Genomic DNA, 23,829 nt, shown 5'->3' on the forward strand with positions numbered 1-23,829 from the left:
GGAGGTCGCACACCGTTAGCAGGTAGCCTTGGAGCTCCCTAGTGTCAGGAGCTTTCCCCATAGATCTGCTGCTGCTTCTTGGGGTCAGGACTTGGGTGGGATGTGTTTGGCTCTCATTTCTTTTGCTTATTCTAACTGACACTTTAGTATTTAATCCTGTCATTGACACAGAACTCAGTTTTTTTTGTTTTGTTTTGTTTTGATTTGGTTAACCGTAGAAGTATCCCAAGAATGAAATGCCTTGTGGAAAAAGAGGTCTTGAAAGTTCCCTATTCTCATGACATTTCAGGTTTTGATGGGGAGATGACATTAACAAAGGAAACAATTATAAAACTGTCATCTCAAGGCTCTTTGGAGCATGTTGATTATTTTCTTTTTCTTTGTGACTCTCAGTGAAGACAGACATGCCATTTTGCTCTCGACATCCGACCCTTTTCAGTTGCAATATATTTGAGAAAGCTGAATGTAACAAGAGTAGGCTAGACTTCTGTGAATTGCTGCAAGGTTGTTCCAGAGAATGATTAAATATCAGTTGAGTTTAGTGTAAGCTGCCACATAATAAGAATTGCTCAGTTACAGAGTAGACCTTAAAAGAGGTGGTTTGCAGTAGTGTGTTAGATTTGTCTTGTACTGGCAAACCATTGCTAAGTTTTCAGGAATTTTGCCAACTGTTGGCTGAAATTAGTCATGGTGGGAGTATTTAGCCATGGCAATCATCAGATCCTATAGACAAGGGATTTTTCTTTTTTTTCTCTTGAGGAGTCAGTGTACCAGCACACTACTGGGTTTACATTAGAAGCTCCGTGTAGTTCTTTGCCATGAAGATTTCTATTTCTTATTAACCCTTTCGAAGACTGCCAGGCTTCTGAGAAGATCAGTCTTCCTCCCTGCTTCTTTTCCCAAACTCTTGCCACCTGACTTCTTAAAAATCAATGCACTCCTCAATGCCAGATCCCATGGCCTCTTATTTTTCTCAGTACCCCTCTTGGGTCCTTTTCTGTGTTTGACACTGTAATGACAGCTCCTCCTTTTTCAACTCTTCATCAGACATTCTAGCTATTATTAGCATTTTGGTCCTTGTCCTGCCTCAGACCATAGTCACTTTTATTGGGTCTTCTTTTTCCCATTCTCTAGTATAGTAATTCTCCAAAATTCTGTCTTTACTTTTGGTTTTATTCTTTGTCTTGTTTACTCACTCACACTCCTTGAACTACCCTGTTTGGAGATGCCTGAAATCTTGACCACATTCTGGAATAGTCATCTGTTCTCTACTGATATTTCTGATTGTGTGCCAAGTGTTTGTGCCTATTTCTCAGATCTAACATGTCCAGACCAGGGTCATATTTGTACTATCCTTTCTCCAAACTAATCAATACAAAAAGCTCAATTCTTCCCCTTGACTTCCCTATTTTTACTAGGGTAGTTATGCTCTTCTGGCCATCCAAATTCAAAATGGCATTATCTTCTGATTCCTTCCATCCCTTCATTGCCCCTGAATACCAAAGCCAGTAGATTCTATGTCTACAACATCTTTCCATTCCCACTGACTCCTGTTTCAGACCTTCCCTATTCCCTTTTGTGGATTATTATTTCCTGCTCTCTCAGATAGCTCATTTTGTTAGTTACTCTTCTATTCCCATGAGTCACAGTCTTGTTTGTAGCTCAGCGACACGCAGTAGCTTTATTTTATGTCCTCAGCCTGCCTTCAAAGCCCTTTGCAGGCAGTGTGGCCCCAGCTTAGTTCTGGAGTCTTATTTCCTTCCTGTGCAGTGGACTTTAGCCAAGCTTTCCTTCATTGCTTCTTAAACATGCTCCTTGTTCACCCCCATCTGCCCATGCCTTGATTCACATTGTTTTCTTTGACTCAAAACAGATTTGTCATTTCTCTTCTCTAAAGGTCCGTGGTATTTTTCTAAACTTTCTCTAAGGCACTTATATTAGGTTTTGTAGTATAATTATTTGTATATTTGTTTTGTCAGCTCCTTGACTCAAGGCTTTTATCTTACTCAGATGTCTTACAGAACCTAAAGGGACTCTATAAATAGAAAGTGTCAATATATTTTTTGTTGAATTAATTATTCAGCTATTAAATTTATGTGCAAACATTAAGATAAAAAAAACCTCAGTAGTTGATTATACATTTTGCAGCTGTCTGTGTGACTTATTTTTTTGTCAGAAGATATTCAGAAAAGTTTGAATTAGAGTAGGACAATAATTAGGATCATGAACTTAAGTAACTTAAATTTAAATTGTTTTGGGAAGGTTAGGAATAGGATTATTTTTTTACTTTAGATGAACCACCCCATGCTTCACTGTTTTACCTGTTCTGGAAAATGCTAATCACAGACCAGCAAAATGGAGATTTCAGTCCTGTGACAAAGAACTTGTTAACAAAGGATTGTAAAAGTGCCAGGGATGGCCTACTTAATGTAAAACGATGGATAATTAATTTCAGAATAACAGAAATCTCTGAGTTTTTTAAGACTTGACCTAAATTATTTGCGGTAGCTGTTCTGAAACATTGTATTGGCTTCAACTAGCCTTGACAAATTGCTATACTTTAATTTAGTCACCTAATTCTGTAATTCCCCATTTCTGGTTGTGAGTCATAAAAGCACCATCTAGGAAAACTCCAAATCCTGAAAATGCCCCAAAACTGTATCTCTTCTTCCCTCTCCCGACCATCAGCAACCACCATGGCCACCCTCTCCATATCACTACTACAATTTCTTCCCTTACTAATCACAATAGTTCCCCAGCAGAGCACAGTAAGTCCACTTCAATCCATACTCTGTTCCTCTGTCTTGTGGACGTGGGATGGCTATGTCCAGTCCCCCTCTACATCAAGAGGGGATTCCACATGGATGATGGATGCAGTTCTCCTGCTTGCAGCTGTAGATACTCTTGGCTCCCTGGTGTGATGGTTGACCCTTTTCACTTCCCTGTCAGCTGGCCAGGGTAAGTCCAAGAAACCAGAGGGTAGGAGCTACAAGTCTGCTGAGGCCCAGGGCCTGGCTGTCACATGGACAGTTCAGAGATTCAGGTCTCCTGAGTATACACCAACCCAAATGCCAATCACAGGTACTGTGACTTTTTTATTTAAGAGACGTTGTGAGTTTAGAGAAAAATCATGCGTGAAATGCAGAAAAGTTAATGTATATACCATTCTATTACTAGCAGCTTGCATTTATATGGTACACTTGTTATAAGTGATGACAATACATTTTAGTAATTATATTATTAATGATAGTCCCTGACTTTACTTAAGAGTTCACTGTGTTGTGCAGTTCCATGGATTTAAAAAAATTTTTATTCTAGTAATATATACACAACCTAACATTTCCCCTTTTAACCACATTCAAATATTTATTTCGGTGCTGTTAATTACATTCACAATGTTGTACTACCAACCAAACATTACCAGTTTTCCATTGACCCAAAGAGAAAGTGTCTCCCTATTCCATACCCTGTCCCTGTCTCCTGGTAACCTATATTCTAGATTCTGAATCTATGAATTTGTTTATTCCAATTATTTGTATCAGTGACATCATACAAAATCTGCCCTTTTGTGTCTGGCTTATTTCCCTCAACATGATGTCTTAAGGGTTCATTCATCTTGTTAAACATATCAGTTCCTTTTTACAACTGAATAATATTCCATTGTGTGTATATGCCTCCTTTTGTTTATCCATTTGTCAGTTGATGGACACTTGGGTTGCTTCCCTCTTTTGGCAATTGTGAATAATGCCACTATGAACATCAATGTGCAAATAACTATTTGTGTCCCTGCTTTCAGTTCTTTTGGGTACATATCTAGAAGTGGGATTGCCGTATCATAGAGTAATTCTATACTTTCTGAGGAATTGCCAAGCACTTCCACAGTGGCTGTACCATCTTATGCTCCCAGCAACAATGAATGAGTGTTCCTATTTCTTCACATCCTCTCCAACACTTGTTGACTTTCCTTTTTTTAAAAATAGTAGCCACTCTAGTGGATGTGAAATGATATCTCATTGTGATTATGATTTGTATTTCTCTAAGGGCTAATGATGTTGAGCATCTTTTCATGTGCCTTTTGGCCATTTGTGTATCTTTTTTGGGGAAATGTCTATTCAAGTCATTTGCCTATTTTTTAACTGGGCTGTTTGTCTTTTTGTTGTTGAGTTGAAGGACTTCTTTATATAATCTAGTTATTAGGCCTTATTGGATATGCGGTTTCCATGTACTTTCTCTTTGCTACTTAGTTTTTGTATGTCTTTATATCTTTTTTGTCTCTCACTTCCATTAATACCTACTTTCATATTTATTTAATTTTTTTGTATTGTACCATATTGAGTCCCTCCTCAATTTTATCTGGATATGTATTTTCATATATTCTCCTTGAAGCTGCCATGGGGTTAAAATTTAATTTCCTAAATCTGTAACAATCTATATTAATGTAATTGTACTGGCATTTATAATTTCCCTTATGGTTATCCTTACTGGAAGTCTTTATTTCTTTATGCTGTTTTGGTGTCCTTTCCTTTCAGTCTGAAGAACTGCTTCTAGCACTGCTTGTAAGACAGGTCCAGTGCTGATGCATTCCCTCAGCTTTTGTTTATCTGGAAATGTCTAATTGCTCCCTTATTTTTGAAAGAAAGTCTCATTGGATATAAAAGTCTTTGTATTTCAACTCACTGCCTTCTTTCCTCTTTGGTTTCTGATGAGAAATCTGTCCTTAATCTAACTGGCACTCCATACATAACAAGTTGCTTTTCTCTTGCAGCTTTCAGAACTTTCGCCTTGTCCATCACATTTGACAGTTTAGTCAATGTGTGACGGGCATATTTTTCTTCAAGTTTGTCCTGGTTGGTGTTCTCTGGGCTTCTTGGATGTGCATATTCACGTCTTTTGCTAAGTTTGGCATGTTTACTGTCATTATTTCTTTGACTATTCCTTCTGCCCTGTTACCTTCTCCTTCTGGGAAACCCATAATGCAGATATTGGTACTCTGATGGGGTCCCAGACGTCTCTCAATATTTTTACTTCTTATAATTTTTTTTTCTTTTTACTCCACAGCCTGACTCGTTTCACTTGTATTGTTGTTGAGTTTGTGGATTCTTTCTTCTGCCAGCCCCCATCTGCTCTTGAAACACTCTTGGAAATTTTCGTAACAGTTATTATGGTCTTTAACCACAGTAGTTCTGTTTGGTTCCTTTTTCAAATTTATGTCTCTTTATTGGGATTCTCATATCGTTCATTCATTGTTTTCCTGATACCCTTAAGTTCTTTCTCTGTATTTTCCTTCATCTCCTTGTAAATATTGAAGATGATTTTTCTTAAAATCTTTGTCCAGTATGTCCACAGTCTTGTCGTCTTTAATGTTTTCTGGATTTTTATCTTCTTCCTTTGGTTGGGCCATCATTTCCTGTTTCTTTGTTTGCCTTGTAATCTTTTGTATATTTTAATATTTTAAAATATTAACTCCGAGATTTACTCTGAGATGTCTGTTTCTTGAATTTTTAACCAACTGGTGATAAGACATTTTCTTTAGTGTCAGCCCTGCTATAAAGACGTATGTAAAAACACATTGTCCTCCTTGTCCTTTCTGGACCTGTGTCTTGTTCTTGCCTTCTACTTGCTAGTGGCCTTAGGATCTCCTCTACTTCCCAGGAAACAGACCTTCTCCCTCTCCTGGGTGTTGCACTTCCAAACTTAAAGCAAGTAAGCCTTTGCCCCAGGTTGTCTACCTCAATGGTTTTGGACTCTGCTTTATAGTTTTCTCAAACTCCTTTTGCCTAGAGGGCAAATTCTGAGAGGGAGTGCTTGCTGGAAAGGAGTTTCTCAAGTCGTTGTTTCCCAGCTGGAACAAGATCAGGGATCTACAGGACAGTGCTGGGCTGAGAGGGGCCAGAAAGGGCACCAGGCGCTTCTTTCACCACTCCCCAAAGCTGCACTTTGACTCAGCCACTGCCCTCCACCTGTTCTCCACAGTGTTAGAGACCAGCGATATTGACCAGACTCACACTTTGAATAAAGTTCCAATTGAGAGTTTTATTAGCTGCGTGGTGACTGCCTCATCCTACGCAGAGGAGAGAGCAGCCCTAGTCTAAGGGAAGAGGTGTTTTTATAGCCTTTCAGGAGGGGGGGGGGGCTATTAGTAAGTGAGCAAGCAAGCAGGCACAGAAGCGGAACACTGTGGTTAGCTGAAGATAGCGTATCTTTTTTTTTTTTCTTTTTTAAAAGCCCTTTCTTGTGAGCAGTCCTGTTATTTATTGGCACTTTTCTTGGGAGCAGCCCTAAGTTATTTATTGGCACTCTTCTTGGGAGCAGCCCTAAGTTATTTATTTATTCATCTGAAGGCACTTGCAATTCCTATTTCCTAATGTAGTTCTATTCTTATTTTCCCAATGTGACCTTACCCTTACACACAGCTCTGAAGGGCATACCATCTTTAAGTCTCTTCTGCTGCCTTGTCTGAGATGGGTTGGAACAATGGCCACCTTCAGAGCCATGTGCCCCAGTGATCCAAAGCAGCTAATCATCAAAAGCTGTGATCAGCAGTTGGCCCATGCCTACCCCGGACCTTGGAGAAGCCATGCCAGAGTGGGGGTACTGCTCTGCGTGAGTGGGGGTTGGTGACAGTAACTGCCATGTGTAGATAGCTGGTAAATTATGGTAAATAATTTCCTCCTGCTCTTCCCTGGATGCCGTACAGTGTTCTCCTGCACTCTGGAGTTTCAAAATAGTTCATTCAGACAGTGCCTGCTTATGTCATAGTTGTCCTGGTAGAGGAGCTGATTCCTGGACTTCCTAGTCCACCATCTTTCCACAGTGCTTCCCTGGGGAGCTTCCTTAAGCGCGTTTCATGTTACCCTCAGTTAAGTGTCTGACTCCAAATTGGCTTGTTTCCTGTGTGAGGGAAGGAGGGGGAAACACTTGAGGGGAAAATATTTCCAGCTCCTGATTATGTCTAAAAGAGTGACTAACTATGGGTCTTTAAAAGTTACATGTTAGAAATGAAAAGAAAAAAGTTGATCATTGTTTAATATGTTAAAATACGCTAGCAGGCCTGTGTTGTAATTGGTCTAATGGTTAATGATAATTTGAGTCATTTAATTATCACTTATCTAAAATGGTATACAAGTCACTTAAATTGTAGTTGTGAAACATTATCATTTTTCTTTACAAGATAGAATTTAAGAGTCAGTACCTGGAAAAGAAAAACTTTACAATTTCCAATTCAGAAGTTTTTAGTCTTTCATTGATTAAAGAATTATTTCAGAGGAATATGTGTATTCATACTCCTAATTAACTTGGATATTTATACTAGAAATCAAAATTTCTTAGGTTTTCTAAATGAGATAGAACACTATGCCCGTAGAGGTATTGAGGAAGAGCCTCTTTAGTGAGCAGGCTTTGAGGGAGAAAAGCTTTAAAGGACCACACCACTATGCCTAGAGTAGTTGTAGAGAGCAATGGTAAAATTATATAAATTTTCCCTTGACCATACCAGTATAGGGATGGAAGCCATTTTAAACAAAATTATAATATAATGAGATACTCTTTAATTATGACCTAATTAGAAGAGTTATTTAAGTAGCCAAGAGTATGTGGAAATTGTCCAGACTGTTGTACATATTATTCAGAACACTTTGAAATTTCTTTCACTGTTTCACAATATTTGTAGATTGTGCAATTCCCGTTTAGTAATACTATAGATTGTCAAATGCCATAGAGAACAAAACAGGGATTACCAGGAAACTTAAATGTTGATGGCATGAGATATAAGTACAATGTTAATGATTTTTTTTAATAAAAAATGATTAGGTAGAAATTTAAGGAACAAAAAAATCAGTGTCTTATCTCAAACTCAGGATTCCTAAAATCAGATTCTGGAGCAGATGTGATTCAAGCGGTTGGGCACCTGCTTTCCACTTGGGAGGTCCCGGGTTCCCCAGCGCCTCCCGAAAAAACAAACAAACAACAACTCAGGGCTGCCGAGGAGGCTCAGTGGTTGAGCTCTTGCTTCCCGCATATGGGGTTCCCAAGTTCAGTCCCCAGCTTCCCACCCCCCCAAACCCCCCCACCCTGACCTCAAAAACACAAGCAAAGAACAAAAATTGAATTCTTAGGTAAATTCTATTAATGTGTTAAACACAATTGATCTTTTTTTTAGATTAGCATCCTTCTGAATCACCACCTCTATCTGGTGTGGTCCTTTAAAGCTTTTCTCCCTCAAGGCCTGCTCGCTAAAGAGGCACTTCCTCAGTAGTACCTCTACAGTGGTTATAAAGTAAGATTCCTTTGAATAGTTTTTGTATTAGATGCTTTGGGCTTGGATCCTCCGCCTTGCTAATACAGCCAGTGCCCAGCTAATGAAAATGTGTAGAAAATATTGGAAGCCTTCCTGTTGTCGCTTTTGGAAACTTCTAGTCCCTTTGGTGAACGGGCTTTCTTTATATTGCAATTGACACTTTGGTCTCTTTTGAAGTTAGGGCCTCAGTAACGGATGATAATGTTCATTGATTATCTGTTTAAACAAGAGAAAAATTAGGTTTTGTTTTTCTACTTATTCTCTCAAGCTATGAGGAGGGAGCTGTGTATCTTATGTATTGTTTTATAATTCTTACCTTGGATATTTTGTGACTTCAGAAGAATGACAGGATATCTTACAGGCATCAGCTTCATGTCCTTAGTTCATTTCTCGTGTCCTTACTTCCAGTCTTCCACCGTGAAGCCTGGGGAAGGCCCTGGGGAAGGCCCTGCAGACTGGAGATAGGCTTGATGGTAAGTTTCAGAGAGTAAGAGAGGTGGCAGGATAAGGTGTGGGAACTCTTGAACACAGTAATCAGCTAAAGGATGAAAAAGGGGACCCCTGCTTTTCATTCATGAGCAGTGTTCCTTTGAGCCTGTTGTACGCACAGCATTCAATCCTGAGGGCTAACTCTATAAGAAAGCAGTGGCAGAGTTTCTGGGAAATATTTTGTCATGTGGTTCAAGTAAAACTGTTTGGACAGAAACATTATCGGGGCTTAGATGAAGAGTGTCATCTTTACAGTCACTAAGAGTAAAATATTTTACTACGCTTTGTTGAATTTTTTATTTTAAATGTACTTTGCCAAAACCTCACTTAAAAAATTATCTGCTGTGCTGAAAACCTGCTGAATGTTGGTGCCGCCTCTTATGGTTAGAGAGCCCTGATTTTTTTTAATGTCATGCACTAGCTTGCAAATATGAAAACACTGTTTTCCTCTTCTCTGTGAGTTAAGTGAGTCAGTAGGAACGAAACTCGTGGACCAGACAATCCTGTCATTTGAAAGTTTGTTTTGTGATGAATGGTAAGTGGGTAGAGGTAGGCATAATTCCTCTATTGCAGGCTGTATATAACATTTTAAACACTAGTGCCTTGTTTCATAGTAGGTATTCAGAGTCTGAATTGTTTTTTGAATGTAGTAGGTTTTTGCTTTTGTTTGTTTTTAAATGAAGGTTGCATTTGTGTTTTAAATAAAGATTGCGTTTGTGTTTTCTTTGCTCCAACTTATCTGTGATCTCTTGGAGCAATAGTAGAATATAGTTCATTTCACTTTAATTTTTCTTTTTTGTGCTGACCGCTAATTCTCTGTGGCAAAGAATCTGCTATGATTTAAGGAATATTTAAGAAAGTTGAAGAGTTGGAATTGTAAGTAACTTCCTGTAGGTACTAGTTTACATTCTTATGACCAAACAAAGCTCTAACATGACTGTTCCTGGTCAAGGACAAAGAGCTTCACCTTAATAACAGTTTACTTTTTAATTTTAAAGGTCTAACAATCTTGAGATTCTTATATTTTAATTGCCTCTAAATAACTGCCTTTTTCAACAATTGAAAAAATTGTTTGATAAATTGAAAAATTCATTGATGAAGCCTTGAATCATTTGTCCTTGATAATTAGTAAGTAGTTTTATATGTTTACAATAGACTAACAATAATAATTTCAGTTATCTTTTTATGTTGATAAGTTATATGTAACTTTTGTGGGAGGCAGATAGAGGTATGTCATCTTTTCTGCTAATGCACGTTTGAAACTGGTAGCAGAGAGCATTAGAGTAGACCCTCATAATGCAGCTTATTATGTATCTTCAGCCATTCTTTTCTTCAAATAATAGCTCCAAAGTATTACCACATGCAATGAAAACCTGACTGAATACATCTGCTTACAGTTCTGTCCCTTAATTCTGTTTATGAATGTGTATGTTTATATGTCTTTACGTGTGTATGTGCGCATGCACACATACGCATGCTTATTAGGAAGTTCTTACGTGTAAAAACAAAAAGGAAGAAAGTTGACTAGACGAGGATAAAGGAATAATTTATATGGAAAAAGTGTGCACATTAAGTTACTGTGCTTCTGCTCACCTTTTTCATTATTCATACTGTTAACTACCCTTTTCCTGGTTCACCTCTTTGCATCAAGGTTTATTAGTTTTTGCTTTTTGGGAGGAGATGTTCCTGTCCTTGCCCTGCCCATTTCCTGTCTGTGGTACTGTAAGTGCTCTCTGCCCGCCTGCCTTCTGGAATTGCTGGTGTTTCTATGACCTGGGCCTTCAGTTCACAGTCATCAGGCACTCCCGTGGCCCCAGCTGGTAGTGTGTTTGGTGTTGGGGTGTAAGGAGGAACCTAACACGGGTCATAGGGCACTCATAGTGCAGTAGGACAGAGAAGTGTGTGGACAAACAAGCACAGCAATAGTAACAGAGGGTTGACGACCTCTGCCCTTGGCATCAGGGACAGTGTCTCCCAAAAGATGAGGCAAGAGGGAAGATCTGTGCAAAGCCGTAAAGACACAAAACAGCATGAAGTCTGGGGAGCTGTGAGGTACTGGGAATATATAATGTGCAAGAGACAAGGGGGTAAGGAAAGCACCGCTGGTGTAGGGCTGAAGAAGCTGGCCTTCACCCTGGAGGGAGGGAGCTCCTCACGTTTTAAGGAGGCATCATTCCCCTGAGTGAAAAGAGCTTTAGAGTCATTTGGAATTTAATTCAAATGTGTACCTGTGTCACTTACTTATTAGTGTGTATGTATCTTTGGTCCTGGTGCTTAATATTTTCGAACCTCAGCTTTCACATCTATGAAATGGGCAGTAACTTGGACTAGGATACTCTGGACATCGAGTGACTTCATCATTCAGCAGACATAATTTATTGAGTTCCTTTTATGCATAATACACAGAAATCTACAGGGAAGGGAAATATAATAGGATGAGCCAATGAAAAGCTTAGAAAAACATGGATACTGAATCAACCCTTCCAAAATTTAGCACGTTTTTCTACTCCTATTCTTATTCCTGTGTTCTCTGTTGTTATTAGAGGCACCTAAGACAGGAATCAGGGAGTCCTTTCTATTACATGTTCTTTACATCCAACCAATTATCAAATCCAGCCCATTTTACTTTTAAATATTCCTTGGCTTCATCTCCTCTATCCCTTTTGCCAAAGCCTTGGTCAGGCTCTTCCACTGCATCTGGAATTCCTCTTCTAGTTCATTTTCTCTCTCACTGGAAAGTTCACATTGTAAATAATAACCACCATGAGCTGAGCCCTAGGCTGAACAGCATGTGATCTTTGGTAGTGGGCTCACCCACCAGAAGTCAGTGCGGTGACACCAGGACTTCGAGAAAAGAGTTTACTGCAAGCAGCTCAGAAAGGTGACCAGAGGCAAGCCTCAGCTCTGTCTCCCCAAGCAGGAGGGGTCTGGGGGTTTTATACAGGTGGGGAAGGTGGGTTTAAGGGAGGGACCAAGGATAGGGTGAGATAATTGTGGGTTAAGAGGCAGGGTTAAATGGAACATGCACTATTGCAAATCAGGCTTGGTCATACATGGCATGTTCAGAAATGGCGGCTTGGCAAGATGGGTGGGTGTGATTTTTTACTATTGTTAATTAGGCAAAGTTAACTATAGGTCTAGGCTGCCTTACTCTGCACATGCCCCTGCATCTAAAACTGGTCTGAACTGGCTTTAGCAGGTGCTGCAGAGGAAGAAAAAAACAGGAACCTAACAAGCTTCTTATGAATAAGCATAAGGAGGTGGGTGTTAGAACAAAAAAAGTGGAAACTTCTGCAAGCCAGTAAGGGAGAGGCTAGTTTGGAAAGTGGGTTAGGGGTTAGTCGGTGGCCAGATTGTTAGAGTAACCCTGTGATCTGCTGCTGCCTGTCCCCTGAGGTCCCTACACCTCCCCATTGACCACTTCCCATTGCCTCGGGCCTGCTTCTTTTTCTCTGTTCAGGTGCCTTCTGTCAGACGCCTCGGTCATCCTTTTCATCCACTGTTTGCTGAAATCCAAAGCTTTGTTGTTTTCCACTAACAGTTAATCAGTTCCTCCTAGGCACATAGGACACATGCCAGCCCCTGCATTTATATAGGGGTATGTTACTGCCGCTTCCCATGAGATCTGAAGTCTTTTTCCTATCTGAGATTTTATTAAGATTTCTCTTCTATCCCCCTCATCTGTGAACCTACCATTCAAATGATTAAAGCCTTCATAGTCTTTAATTTTCTTGCAGTTCCACCCTGATAAGAGGCTCTTTTTTCCAGTGAGGTGGGGAGAATGGCTTTTTTGTCTTTTCTTGTACTGCCCACTTTTAGCCCCTACTTAATTATTTGGAATGGACTATTCATGCAGGTAAGATGGACTTTGATAGCTACTCTTCTGTACCTGGGCTGAAGTTGAATATCTTGTATCCCAGTAGTTACCACAATGCTTTGCACCTGTTGGGTGAATTTTGTCACATATAGTTTGACCATGACACAGGCTTTCTGCTTTCTCCTTATAGAACAGTTGGGAGTTGAGAAAAGCATTAACTCACCTATTTATATTTTGTTTTTGACACTCTAGGTCTGGCTGGCTAACTGGTTGGCTTCCTACGTGGTGTCCTACATCTACATCACACCTTAAAGAAGCCGAAGAGAAAATGTTAAAATGTAAGTTTTCTTTATTTAAGTTAACTGAGTTCTTCATGAAACAGGTCCAATACATTTGCATTGCCCTGAAACTTGGAGAGAAGTCTGTGGTGTGTTTGTTGGCAAAGGAACTTTTTTTCTTCTTCATGTAATAAGCAAGTGTAGGAATGTATGGAGCAAGGGTTCTCAAACTTTCTGGTCTTGGGACCCTTTTATACTGTACTCTTAGATTAGTAAGGACTCCAGAGAGCTCTGTGTGTGGGCTGTAACCAGCTATCAATATTTACCATATTAGAAATTAAAACAGAGCAATTGAAAATATGTTAATTTATTAACTTATTTTAAAATAATTTTAACAAACCCATTACAGATTAAAATAAATATCAATTTTCCAAATAAGAATTCAGTGAAAAGAATGGCATTGTTTCTATGTTTGTAAATCTCTTTTAATATCTGACTAAATATATGGCAGATATTCTCATTCCTGCTTCTGCATTCATTCTGTTGGGTAGACACATATCATGTGACCTCTGGAATACTCTGCTGTACATCCATGAGAGGCTGATAGTGGAAAAAGCAAATAAGGTCTTAGTATTATTATGAAAATGGTTTTGACCTTGTGAACGTCTCGAAAGGGCCTCAGGGATCCCCTAGAGGTCCCCAGACTATATTTCGAGAACAGGTTCTAGGTGAGTTTCTGTGTTCCATCCATAGCAGGCTGTTCCTTGCTGTGGCATCTGGTGCCAAAAGTGGCAGTTGTGTATAATGGAATCGACACTAAACTGGAACAGGTGACTGATTGTTGGCCCAGCTCTATAACTACGTGGTTGCAGGCCTCAGCTTCCCATTTCTTACCTGTAAAAAGAGGAAGTAGGATGATCCTTCAAATTCCTTCTGGTGCTGGCATTCTATGAATCTTTAATTGTATGTTTACAGTAAGTAGTGTGGAAACCTTTTTTTCTTTCTTAAAAACACTGAAACTTACACTTTTTTTGTCAGGGCATTCCCAGGTATCTGTGGGTTTACTTTTTTTTTAAAGAAGGTTTAGATTATATAAATGTTACATTGAAAATATAGGAGATTTCCATACCCCCCACACACACACATACACCTTTCCCTGTTAACAACACTTTCATTAGTGTGGTGTATTTGTTACAATTGATGAACACATATTAAAGCATTGCTACTAACCGTGGTCTGTCATTTACATTACAGTTTATACTTTGCACTGTACAATTTTTTGCGTTTTGACAAAATGTATAATGGTCTGTATCTGCCATTGCAAGGTCATGCAGAACAATTCCATTGTCCCCCAAAATGCCCCACATTACACCTATTCTTCCCTCTCCCTCCCCTTAGAACCTCTGGTGACCATTGCTTTGTATCAATGTTCTTCCATTACTAGAATAATAAAAAGTTTACTTTAGTCCATAGTTGCATGCTCCCCCTTATGTTTGTTTATCCCTCAATCTTGAGGATTTTGGAATGGTGATGCCCACTGTTTCCATTTGAGAGGGGGCTTAGATGCCATGGGGCAGATGGATGGAACTGTCTTGCTTGCAGTTGTGTTTTGGGATAGGTGTTGTCCATCATCATCCTTTTCTTAGTTGTCCTGGGCGAGTCTGATGGACTGTTGGCTATAACTCTGCTGAGATGCAGGGCTCATGTGTTTTTAAGCAGTTGTGTTTTTTGTACAATTTTGTTCTGCTTATACAGTTTAAAGGAGTGAATTAAGTGGTATGGTTTATATACATGTTTAATGTATACAAATGTGCAGATGTTTTTCTACAGGTTCACATGCAGTAATTATGTTGAGAATTGGATCCATTTGAGGTTTTATTCTCTTGACCACAAATGAATTTTCTTCTTTGTGCATTTGAATGATACAGTAATAAATTACCATACCTGGATATATTCTCAGGAAGGGAAAATTCACCATTTTAATATGGATTCTTAACATGAAAATAAATTTATTCTCTCTTGGTATTACTTGGGTAATCTTATTCTCTGCCTAGCTAACAGAGTTGTCCTTGTGCTTTACCAAAGTAAATTCTCGTCAGGAGTGAAGACGCCTAATTCATGCGTTTGACAAACATACCCATTCCCTGCTGACTACCTGCCCTCAGGACCTGCTAGGTTCCAGGGATGCAAGTAGGAGTAAGACTTGGCCTCTGCTTCAGTTATGAGTCCCATGAAAGACTAATAGTGTGGGGTGAGCTCTCTAACAGACATTACAGATGTTTTTTATGGAAACACACAAACATCCATGATCAAAATACTGAACTTGTTTGGCTTGGCACTAATGTCAGATGACCTCTTTTTTGGTGGCTTTTCCCCCTTGGAGTCTGGGCTCTGTTGATATTCTGAATGAATACTGTGTTTCCTCTTTGCTTCCACTCTCTGGATACAAAACCTGAGATGGTTTCCTCCGTTAAAGGGTAGAAGCTCCTAGTTCTTCGTGTTTTGTGCACTGCAGATCAATATGTACATATCATCAGGAGGTACATCTAAAGTGTAGCTATTCAGTTTTGATAATTTAATATGAGTGAATTTGAAATTAGTTTCATCTTTAGTAATTTTGGGGGGAGCTTTTAAAGTATTAGTCATAAAACTCTGAAGACAAGTAAAAGTTTTATCTACAAAATTGTGGTTATTTACATTTTCTAGGGAGATGGTAGGACTTCAATGCAGGTTACCTGGCACCTCATGCCAAGGCGTTCCTACCATATCCTGAGACTTTTTTTCTGGTAAATTTTGAAAGGGCTTGAGATTTCAATTGCATAGTAATACAGATACTGTTAATCCTAAATGATTATTTTTTAAAGAAAAATGTTTTTAAGTCTGACTTCAATCTTCAATTATTAATCTGTCAAGTGATCTACAAATTCAAGGTAGTATTCTTTTGTTACTATCTGGAAAGCTAGGGGCTTTAAAACAATGGATGCAGTGACCACAAAGTTCCCCTTCTTCTGGGAGTATAATACCCTTATTTGATAGATGTGGAAAGAAGTCCAAGGAGGTGACATGAGTTGCCAGAAGAGCTTTGCCACAGGAGGTATTTGAAGTTTGTCTGAGGCAGGTCTTCCCACTTAGATATAAAAAATGGTCATTGAGAATTACTTGCTTCAATAAAATGTGTACTAAAAAAAATAAATAAAATAAAATAAAATGTGTACTTCTTAAAGGGATGATATGAATTAATAAAGGCTAAAATCATATTTCTGGACACCACATAGTTTGCAGATTAGTATTTTTTTATTGAGAATACACCCCTTCTCAGTAGTAATGAAGCTAAGTGGAATTTTTTTGTTTTGCTTCCATTAGGTGTCCCTGGCTCGTACAAAAAAGAACCTGTTCATATATCTAATGGAAATAAAATATGGACACTGAAGTTCTCTCATAATATTTCAAATAAGACTCCACTTGTCTTGCTCCATGGTTTTGGAGGAGGTCTTGGACTCTGGGTACTAAATTTTGGAGATCTTTGCACCAATAGACCTGTCTATGCTTTTGACCTATTGGGCTTTGGACGAAGTAGTAGACCCAGGTTTGACAGTGATGCAGAAGAAGTGGAGAACCAGTTTGTGGAATCCATCGAAGAGTGGCGATGTGCCCTAAAATTGGACAAAGTGATCTTGCTTGGACACAACCTGGGTGGGTTCTTGGCTGCTGCTTATGCATTGAGATATCCATCAAGGTAAGTGATAGTGACAGAAGAGAGAGAGTGACATCTGAGTGCTAGTCTCAGTTCCCATCTTTGGGGTGGCTCTTGGTGTCTGAACCTTACAAAACAGACATTCCCTTAAAGGGTCTTGTAGACCAAATGGCCAACAGCTGATGGGCTACTTAGTAGCTGGAATAATGATGTTGAATTTTCCTGTTACACATGCTTTGGGGGAAGGCTTGAGAAGGGACTTTTCATTTATCAGAACGTATAAAATTAAGCAATAGGAAAAATGATTGTTATTGCTTGTGATTATGGTCATTAAACCTATGGGTCCAGCAGGCTTTTCCTAGCCTTTTCTGAGTGATAGTAAGCTGTAATGGAAATCAAAAGGTTAGGAGGTGGAAGGAACACGCACTAGCGCTATCTTTGTGACTTAGAACAAATCGTTTAACCTCTAAGCTTTGATTTCCTTATCTCTAAATTACAGAAAATATATCTGCCTAGTGTATCAAGGTTTTCAATTATACTGTGCCCTAATATTTATCATTTTAGAACTGTTTTTCAGAGTTGTTGAAGTAATGAGTATTTGCTTCAGAATCTTTCTAGCAGTCTTCCTTTTCTTGCCTTACATTCTTATGCTGTTTCCTAATACTTACGTTGTTACTCTGAAGAGAGGTCACATTTGAGCAGTAAGTAAATTGAAGAAAAGCTTATCTTTATTTTGTTCATCTTTTGGAAAGAAACAACAAAACGAGTATCAGCATGTTTCTGTTGCCAATGCATTTTTCTAGGGAACTTACTTTTGAATCCAAAATTGCAACCAACTTTGACATTGAGGCCTGTGAATGAGGAGTGGGATGGTGTAGGTTATTTTCAGAGTGCTTTGCCTACACCTGTGAGGCTGCCCATTGTACAACTGCAAGTGTGCTGCTGACAGAGTTTGACATGCATAACAACAGCCTGTGTACCTGAGGTTTTCTTCCTGTGGAACAGTCAACTTTTTCTGTACAGATCTTTCTCTAAACATCAGCATTTGCACCTGATTTTTCAAGAGAGTTCATAATTCTACATGTGCTGGACAGAAATAGTCTCCCCAGTTTGCACACCTGGTCTTCCAAAAGAAACCCAAGATTTCTTCTACTTAGCTTGGGGGCGGCCGGGTACTGTGTTTTATTGTGTGCTATTCTCAGTGAAAAATATTTAACTGTGTTTGTAGGGAAAGAAGGAAGCGAATACTTTTCTGGTATAAAACAGGGTGATTTGCAGGGTTGGTCCTTCACTCCTATTCAGGTGTTTATTATGCATGTTTCATGGTGTTTATCCCCCAGAGATGTGACATGGGCCTGCTGGGATAGACCACGAACTCCTAGTTATAAGACCCTTAGGTCAGCGCCCTGGCCCTTCATGGCTCACTACGATAGCACCACTGGTGAGGTATCCGTCTGCACTTGTGAAATCCTCTAAAGAAAGAGGGGGCTTTGGGGATTCAGAAGGGAATCACCACATTAAAACCTGTAAAAGAGTAGAGCAGCATATTTTGAATTACGTGGGGCAGAGCAACTATCTAATCCAAAGCCTGTGATCCCTGTGTTAAACTGTATTTTATTTTTAAATTTCTCTCCCCTCCATCCGCACCCCCTCCCATTGCTGCTTTCTGTGTCCATTCTCTATGTGTTCTTCTGTGTCCACCTGCATTCTTGTCAGCGGCACTGGGAATCTGTGTCACTTTTTTTTTTGTTGTGTCATCTTGCGTCAGCTCTCCATTGTGTGCAGTGCCACTCCTGGGCAGGCTGTGCTTTTTTTGTGCGGGGCGGCTCTCCTTACAGGGAGCACTCCTTGCGTGTGGGGCTCCCCTACACGGGGGAACACCCCTGCGTGGCATGGTACTCCTTGCACACATCAGCACTGCCCATGGGCCAGCTCACCACACAGGTCAGGAGGCCCTGGGTTTGAACCCTGGACCTCCCATGTGGTAGGTGGATGCTCTATCTGTTGAGCCAAATCCGCTTCCCCTAAACTGTATTTTAGAAAATAATTTTTGAATGTGCCTTGCTGAGACTAGCTCAGCAATAGGTCTGCACAAAGGGAAGGCAACGCAGAACTGAAGAAATAAAAGGACAGAAAGAAAGACACAAGAGAGGAAACAAAGATGGGACCAGGGGACTTCACAGCTTCTGAAACTGAGAGCCTCGACCCTAGTTTCTCCATCGTAAATTATTTGAAAGCCAAGGAGCAACTTGCAACATAAGAAGCAACTTGCAACATCTACAGTAAGGTCTAGGAATATCTTGTACAATAACAAGAAGCAACTTGCAACATCTACAATAAGGTAATTTACAATAACAGGAGGCAACTCGGAACATTTGTACAATAACAAGAAACAAGTAATAGGTAAGCCAGTCTCCCACAACAGTGCCTAATGCTAGAAATAAAACTAGAGTATAATCTGAGGACTAAGAACCATGAAGTCTTAGTAGCAGATAGATATAAGCATACTTTAAATAATTTGCATGCTTTGATTAGGCTAGTTGCCACCAAATATTGAGTGAAACTCTGTAGAGTATATTAGGTATTCAAGCCAATATTAACTGCATAAAACTTCAACTATTAAACACTAAGTTAATTTTAAAATAATGAGGCTCCCCAGATTTTCACATATCCCAAATCATGAACAAAGTCCAGTTGGTCAGCAAACCAGTCTAACTTTTTCATGGGAGCAGAATGGGTTTCAGATATCAAGTGTAAACAGGGAAAATATCAGTTTCATGCCTTTTGACTCGTTAATTTATATTTATGTTGTTAGGATGTCTCATAAAAACAAGTTACAGTGGAAATAAAATTGGGATCATTTCGTGTGTCAGAAAAAAATATTTGTGAGAATAAGTAAGTAAATGTGTATTTTGCGAAATTAAATAAACCTATTTAAACCAACAGTTTTAGTTAATTTTTCAGTGTGCCGAATCTGCAAAATAAGATTTTAAATTCCGTTTTTCTTCCTATTCTTGTAGACCAAATAACCCAATTTAACACATAGTTTGGGAGGCCAGGGGTTGCTAATCTCTCGGGCCTCCTCTTCTCCCTGACTTTTTTCTCCTTTGCTTTTCAGAATTGCTTTCCTTAAAGCACTTCTCTTTTAATGGAGAGGAAAGGGATGAGTAAATAAGGATATCTCCTTTATTGTCTACAATGTGCCCATTCTCCTTTGGTGCCGATAGCCCTCACTGTCCAAGTTTATTCAGATTGCTATTAATGTTTCCAATTTTTTATCATTTTTTGCCTTAGAGAAACCTTCGCTGCTTGATCCTGACTGGCAGATTCATACAAATTTAAATCAATACTCTGATTTTGTGGGTAATAAAACTGTTTAGGGGAAGCAGCTGTGGCTCAAGCAATTGAGCTCCCATTTACCACCTGGGGGACCCGGTTTGATCCCTGGAACCTCCTGATAAAAAAAGAGAAAAGGCATCCCAGACCTGCACACAGCAGGAGGCGCAGGCCCTTGCGCAACAGGAACACACCAAAAAGACGCAACCAGATAGGGAAAAAAATTCTTGTTCAGTAGACTTAGAGATCCAAACGTAGTAAAACACAGCTGGTTACTAGAAGTGTGTTCATAATTATAGCAAACTTTATATTAAGTGAGGCTTGGCACTGGGTGTTTTTCCAGCAAGCCCTCACACTAAGCTGGCTGCTGGTTGCCAAGGTCCCTGTTTGTGTGGTATGGAATATTTTGCCTGAGTTAGAAGAGCTGCTTCCTGGCCCATAGATTTCCCATGCAACAGAGCATTTCATTTAATAGCAACTAAGCAATTACACAACTGTCTCCTCTCAATTACTATCTCTTACCAACTTTCAGTTGATCCCCAGAACTATTTTTATCATGCTATCATGAGATTAAAATGAATCTTTGAATTTGAGAAAGTTTTTTGGGGGAATAAGGAGAGGGAAAAAGTAGTTTGATAGACTAAGTGGAATTCAGTTAATTCCCTTCACTCACTGTGCATCGTTTCTTGTCACTCTTTATTTTTCCAAATGGACTTTGAGCATGTTACTTTTTTCTTGCCTGCACAGGTAAGACAAATGTAATTCCTTTTTTCCCTCTTTTTGTTCTTTTTATGGATGGAGGGGAAAAAACCAGTCCACAAAAGCAAAATTGTCTCATTTATTGGGACTTAGTATCCCAATCCATACCTTTTTCTGTCCATATATTTTATGGGCAGCCCCATTCTTTAATTCTTTATTTTTGTAAGTTTGAGAAGAATAAAAATGCCTACTTGAGTGGGTTCATTAAGGAATGATTTTTATGATAGAGAACAAATAAAAACTGATTAACTTTTGCTACATTAGGTTGGTATGGGTAACTCATCTCTGTGACCAGAAACTGTCTTTGTCCATAAGTTGTTTTATAAGTTAACTCATGGCAGTGATCCCATATTTTCCCCCAGTTTCTTGATACTGATTAAGAATTGAATTAAGGGAAACGGACTTTGGCCCAGTGGTTAGGGCGTCCGTCTACCATATGGGAGGTCCGCGGTTCAAACCCCGGGCCTCCTTGACCCGTGTGGAGCTGGCCATGTGCAGCGCTGATGTGCGCAAGGAGTGCCGTGCCATGCCAGGGTGTCCCCCGCGTCGGGGAGCCCCACGCGCAAGGAGTGCGCCCGTGAGGAAAAAGCCGCCCAGCGTGAAAAGAAAAGAGCAGCCTGCCCAGGAATGGCGCCGCCCACACTTCCCGTGCCGCTGACGACAACAGAAGCGGACAAAGAAACAAGACGCAGCAAATAGACACCAAGAACAGACAACCAGGGGAGGGGGGGAAATTAAATAAAATAAATAAATCTTTTTAAAAAAAAAAAAAAAGAATTGAATTAAGCATTTGTGATATTTTATGTGCGAGTACCTGGATGATTCCACCATTGAAGTATTGGTAATGAAAAAATACTCTAATATTATATTCCAGCAGGTTGGTTATGTTTAAATAATTAAGTGAGTTTGTGTGTTGGACCATTTCATTTCATTTATTTATTTATTTTTAGGCCCATTAAAGGAATTTATTGGGAAATGCGGGAAGAGAACAGAGCTTGCTGAGAAATAAGAGAGATGGATGGAAATATGTACCGAGATTTGGTGCAGGCTCCTCTAGACTGAGAACGCCCATTTCATTTTAATTGTTTTTCTTTAAAAATAAAATACCTAAAGAGACCCTTGGGCTGCAGTCACATCTATCTTTTAAAAATAGATGGTTAATCATACCTTAGTTAGAGAAATACCCCTATGCTTCATCATGTCTCCTGTTCATTCAGCCTTCAGATGTGTGCCAGGTATTATGCTATGGGCTGGACTCAGTGGTGAGCAATGGAGAACAAAGCATTGAAACCCCATGCTTCTTATAAGGCTTAACGTCTGTATTAGTCAGCCAAAGGGGTGCTGATGTAAAGTACCAGAAACTGGTTAGTTTTTATAAAGGTATTTATTTGTGGTAGGAGCTTACAAATAGCAGGCCATAAAGCATAAGTTACTTCCCTCACCAAAGTCTGTTTGGAGCAAGATGGCTGCCGACGTCTGTGAGGGTTCAGACTTCCTGGGTTCCTACTTTCCTGGGCTTGCTTTTCTCTGGCTTCAAGGATCCTTCCTTCCTGGGGCTAGCTTCTCTTTCCTCTTCCTGCTGACTTCCCAGGTCTTCAGCATCAAACTCTAACATCAGAAATCCCCAACTCTGTCCTTTACCATGCCTTTTATCTGTGAGTCCCTACTCACCAAGGGGTGGGGACACAGTACCCTAATCATAACTCAGTCATACCCAGGTACAGATCAGATTGCTAGCATAATCCAGTATTTCTTTTTGGAATTCATCAATTATGTCAAACTGCTACAATGTCTATTGGGGGAAGAGATACAAATTAAATAGCCACATAAATAGGTTGACAGCTGTGTTGAGTGCTTTGAAGGAGGTGTGGGTGGTGCTTTAAGAACTCTTGATGAGAACCTGACCCAGTTGGAGAATCCAGTAACGATATCCTGAAGAGGTGCAGCTGGAGCTGAGGTCTAAAAGGGCCGTGGTGGGTGGTAGGAGAGCATTCTAGGCAGTGGGATCAGAAATTGCCAAGGCCCTATACTGGGAAGATGCCTGGCCCAGCTAGAAAGGTCAGTGTGGCCGGTGGGTAGAGAGGTTTTTGTGCTTAGTAGATATCTCCAGATGGAGCACAACCCTCAGTGCTCCTTCCCAAAAAAATGACCGTAGTTCACCTAAGTGATTCTACCACAGTGTGTCATATTAGAGATGATGTCTGTAATTTCATTTGTAGATTTTAATATGCTGGGTCACAAACGGCAGGGCCAGTCACTGTGTGAGATGCCTTGGGGCTGCCATTCTGGAAAATCCTTGTCTTCATCAAGCAGTGCCTGATCCTTTTTTTTTTTTCTCTTAAGATTTATTTATGTCTGCTCTCTGTGTCCATTCTCTGTGTGTTCTTCTGTGTCTGCTTGTATTCTTATCAGGTGGCACTGGGGATCTGTGTTTCTTTTTGTCCTGTCATCTTGCTGCGTCAGCTCTCCGTGTGTGTGGCACCACTCCTGGGTGGGCTGCAGTTTCACAGGGGGTGGCTCTCCTTGTGCAGGGGCCGCTCTTTGCACAGGGGGCACCCTTACACAGGGGCATCCCCATGTAGGCCAGCACTCCTTGCACGCAGCCGCACTGCGCATGGGCCAGCCCACCACATGAGTCAGGAGGCCCTGGGTATCGAACCCTTGGACCTCCTATATGATGGGTGAATGCTCTATCTGTTGAGCCACGTCCTCTTCCCCTGATCCCTTTTAGACGGGAATGGAAGGAGGGTAGAATGAGTTAGAGTTAGAGTAGTAATAACCAAAGATACTATCTCCTTTCTTCTGTGTTTTATAGGCATTTGTTATAATGTTATGAAAATATTATATACATATATATATTTAAGAAAAGGATAACTATAGAAACTTTTATTATAAAGTGTTTAACAGAGATCTATTCCAAGCTACAGCAGAATAGGTTACAACTGGTTTTCACTTCTCCAGTAGAAGATTTTCAGATCATCTTATCTTGAACAAAGTAATATTAAAAAATTATGATATGAGCTGGACTTGGTGTTTTATGTTTATGCTATGCTTTATTTTCCCTTTTGACATTGCTTGGCTCCGTCTCCCAACCATGCAAACCTGGGCTGAGCAATTCTCATTGGCCCCTCTTGAGAAGAAAGGCTGTCCTACATGACCT

The 23,829-nt window shown here is 39.9% G+C and overlaps 1 protein-coding gene across 3 annotated transcripts in view; it reads left to right on the forward strand.

The window, feature by feature from the left end:
• Positions 1–23,829, forward strand: part of ABHD5 (abhydrolase domain containing 5, lysophosphatidic acid acyltransferase) — a 47,761-nt gene that overhangs the window by 2,125 nt on the left and 21,807 nt on the right. For 2 of the 3 annotated variants that reach the window (XM_058288760.1, XM_058288761.1), the window contains exons 2-3: positions 12,855–12,940; positions 16,244–16,616. In XM_058288760.1, the coding sequence (XP_058144743.1) occupies positions 12,855–12,940; positions 16,244–16,616 (459 nt within the window). Of the gene's footprint in view, positions 1–8,704; positions 8,770–12,854; positions 12,941–16,243; positions 16,617–23,829 lie in introns of all 3 variants that reach the window. The other variant, XM_058288762.2, reaches the window with a different exon arrangement.

The sequence above is a fragment of the Dasypus novemcinctus genome, chromosome 26, assembly GCF_030445035.2.
Source record: "Dasypus novemcinctus isolate mDasNov1 chromosome 26, mDasNov1.1.hap2, whole genome shotgun sequence".
NCBI classification, from domain to species: domain Eukaryota; kingdom Metazoa; phylum Chordata; class Mammalia; order Cingulata; family Dasypodidae; genus Dasypus; species Dasypus novemcinctus.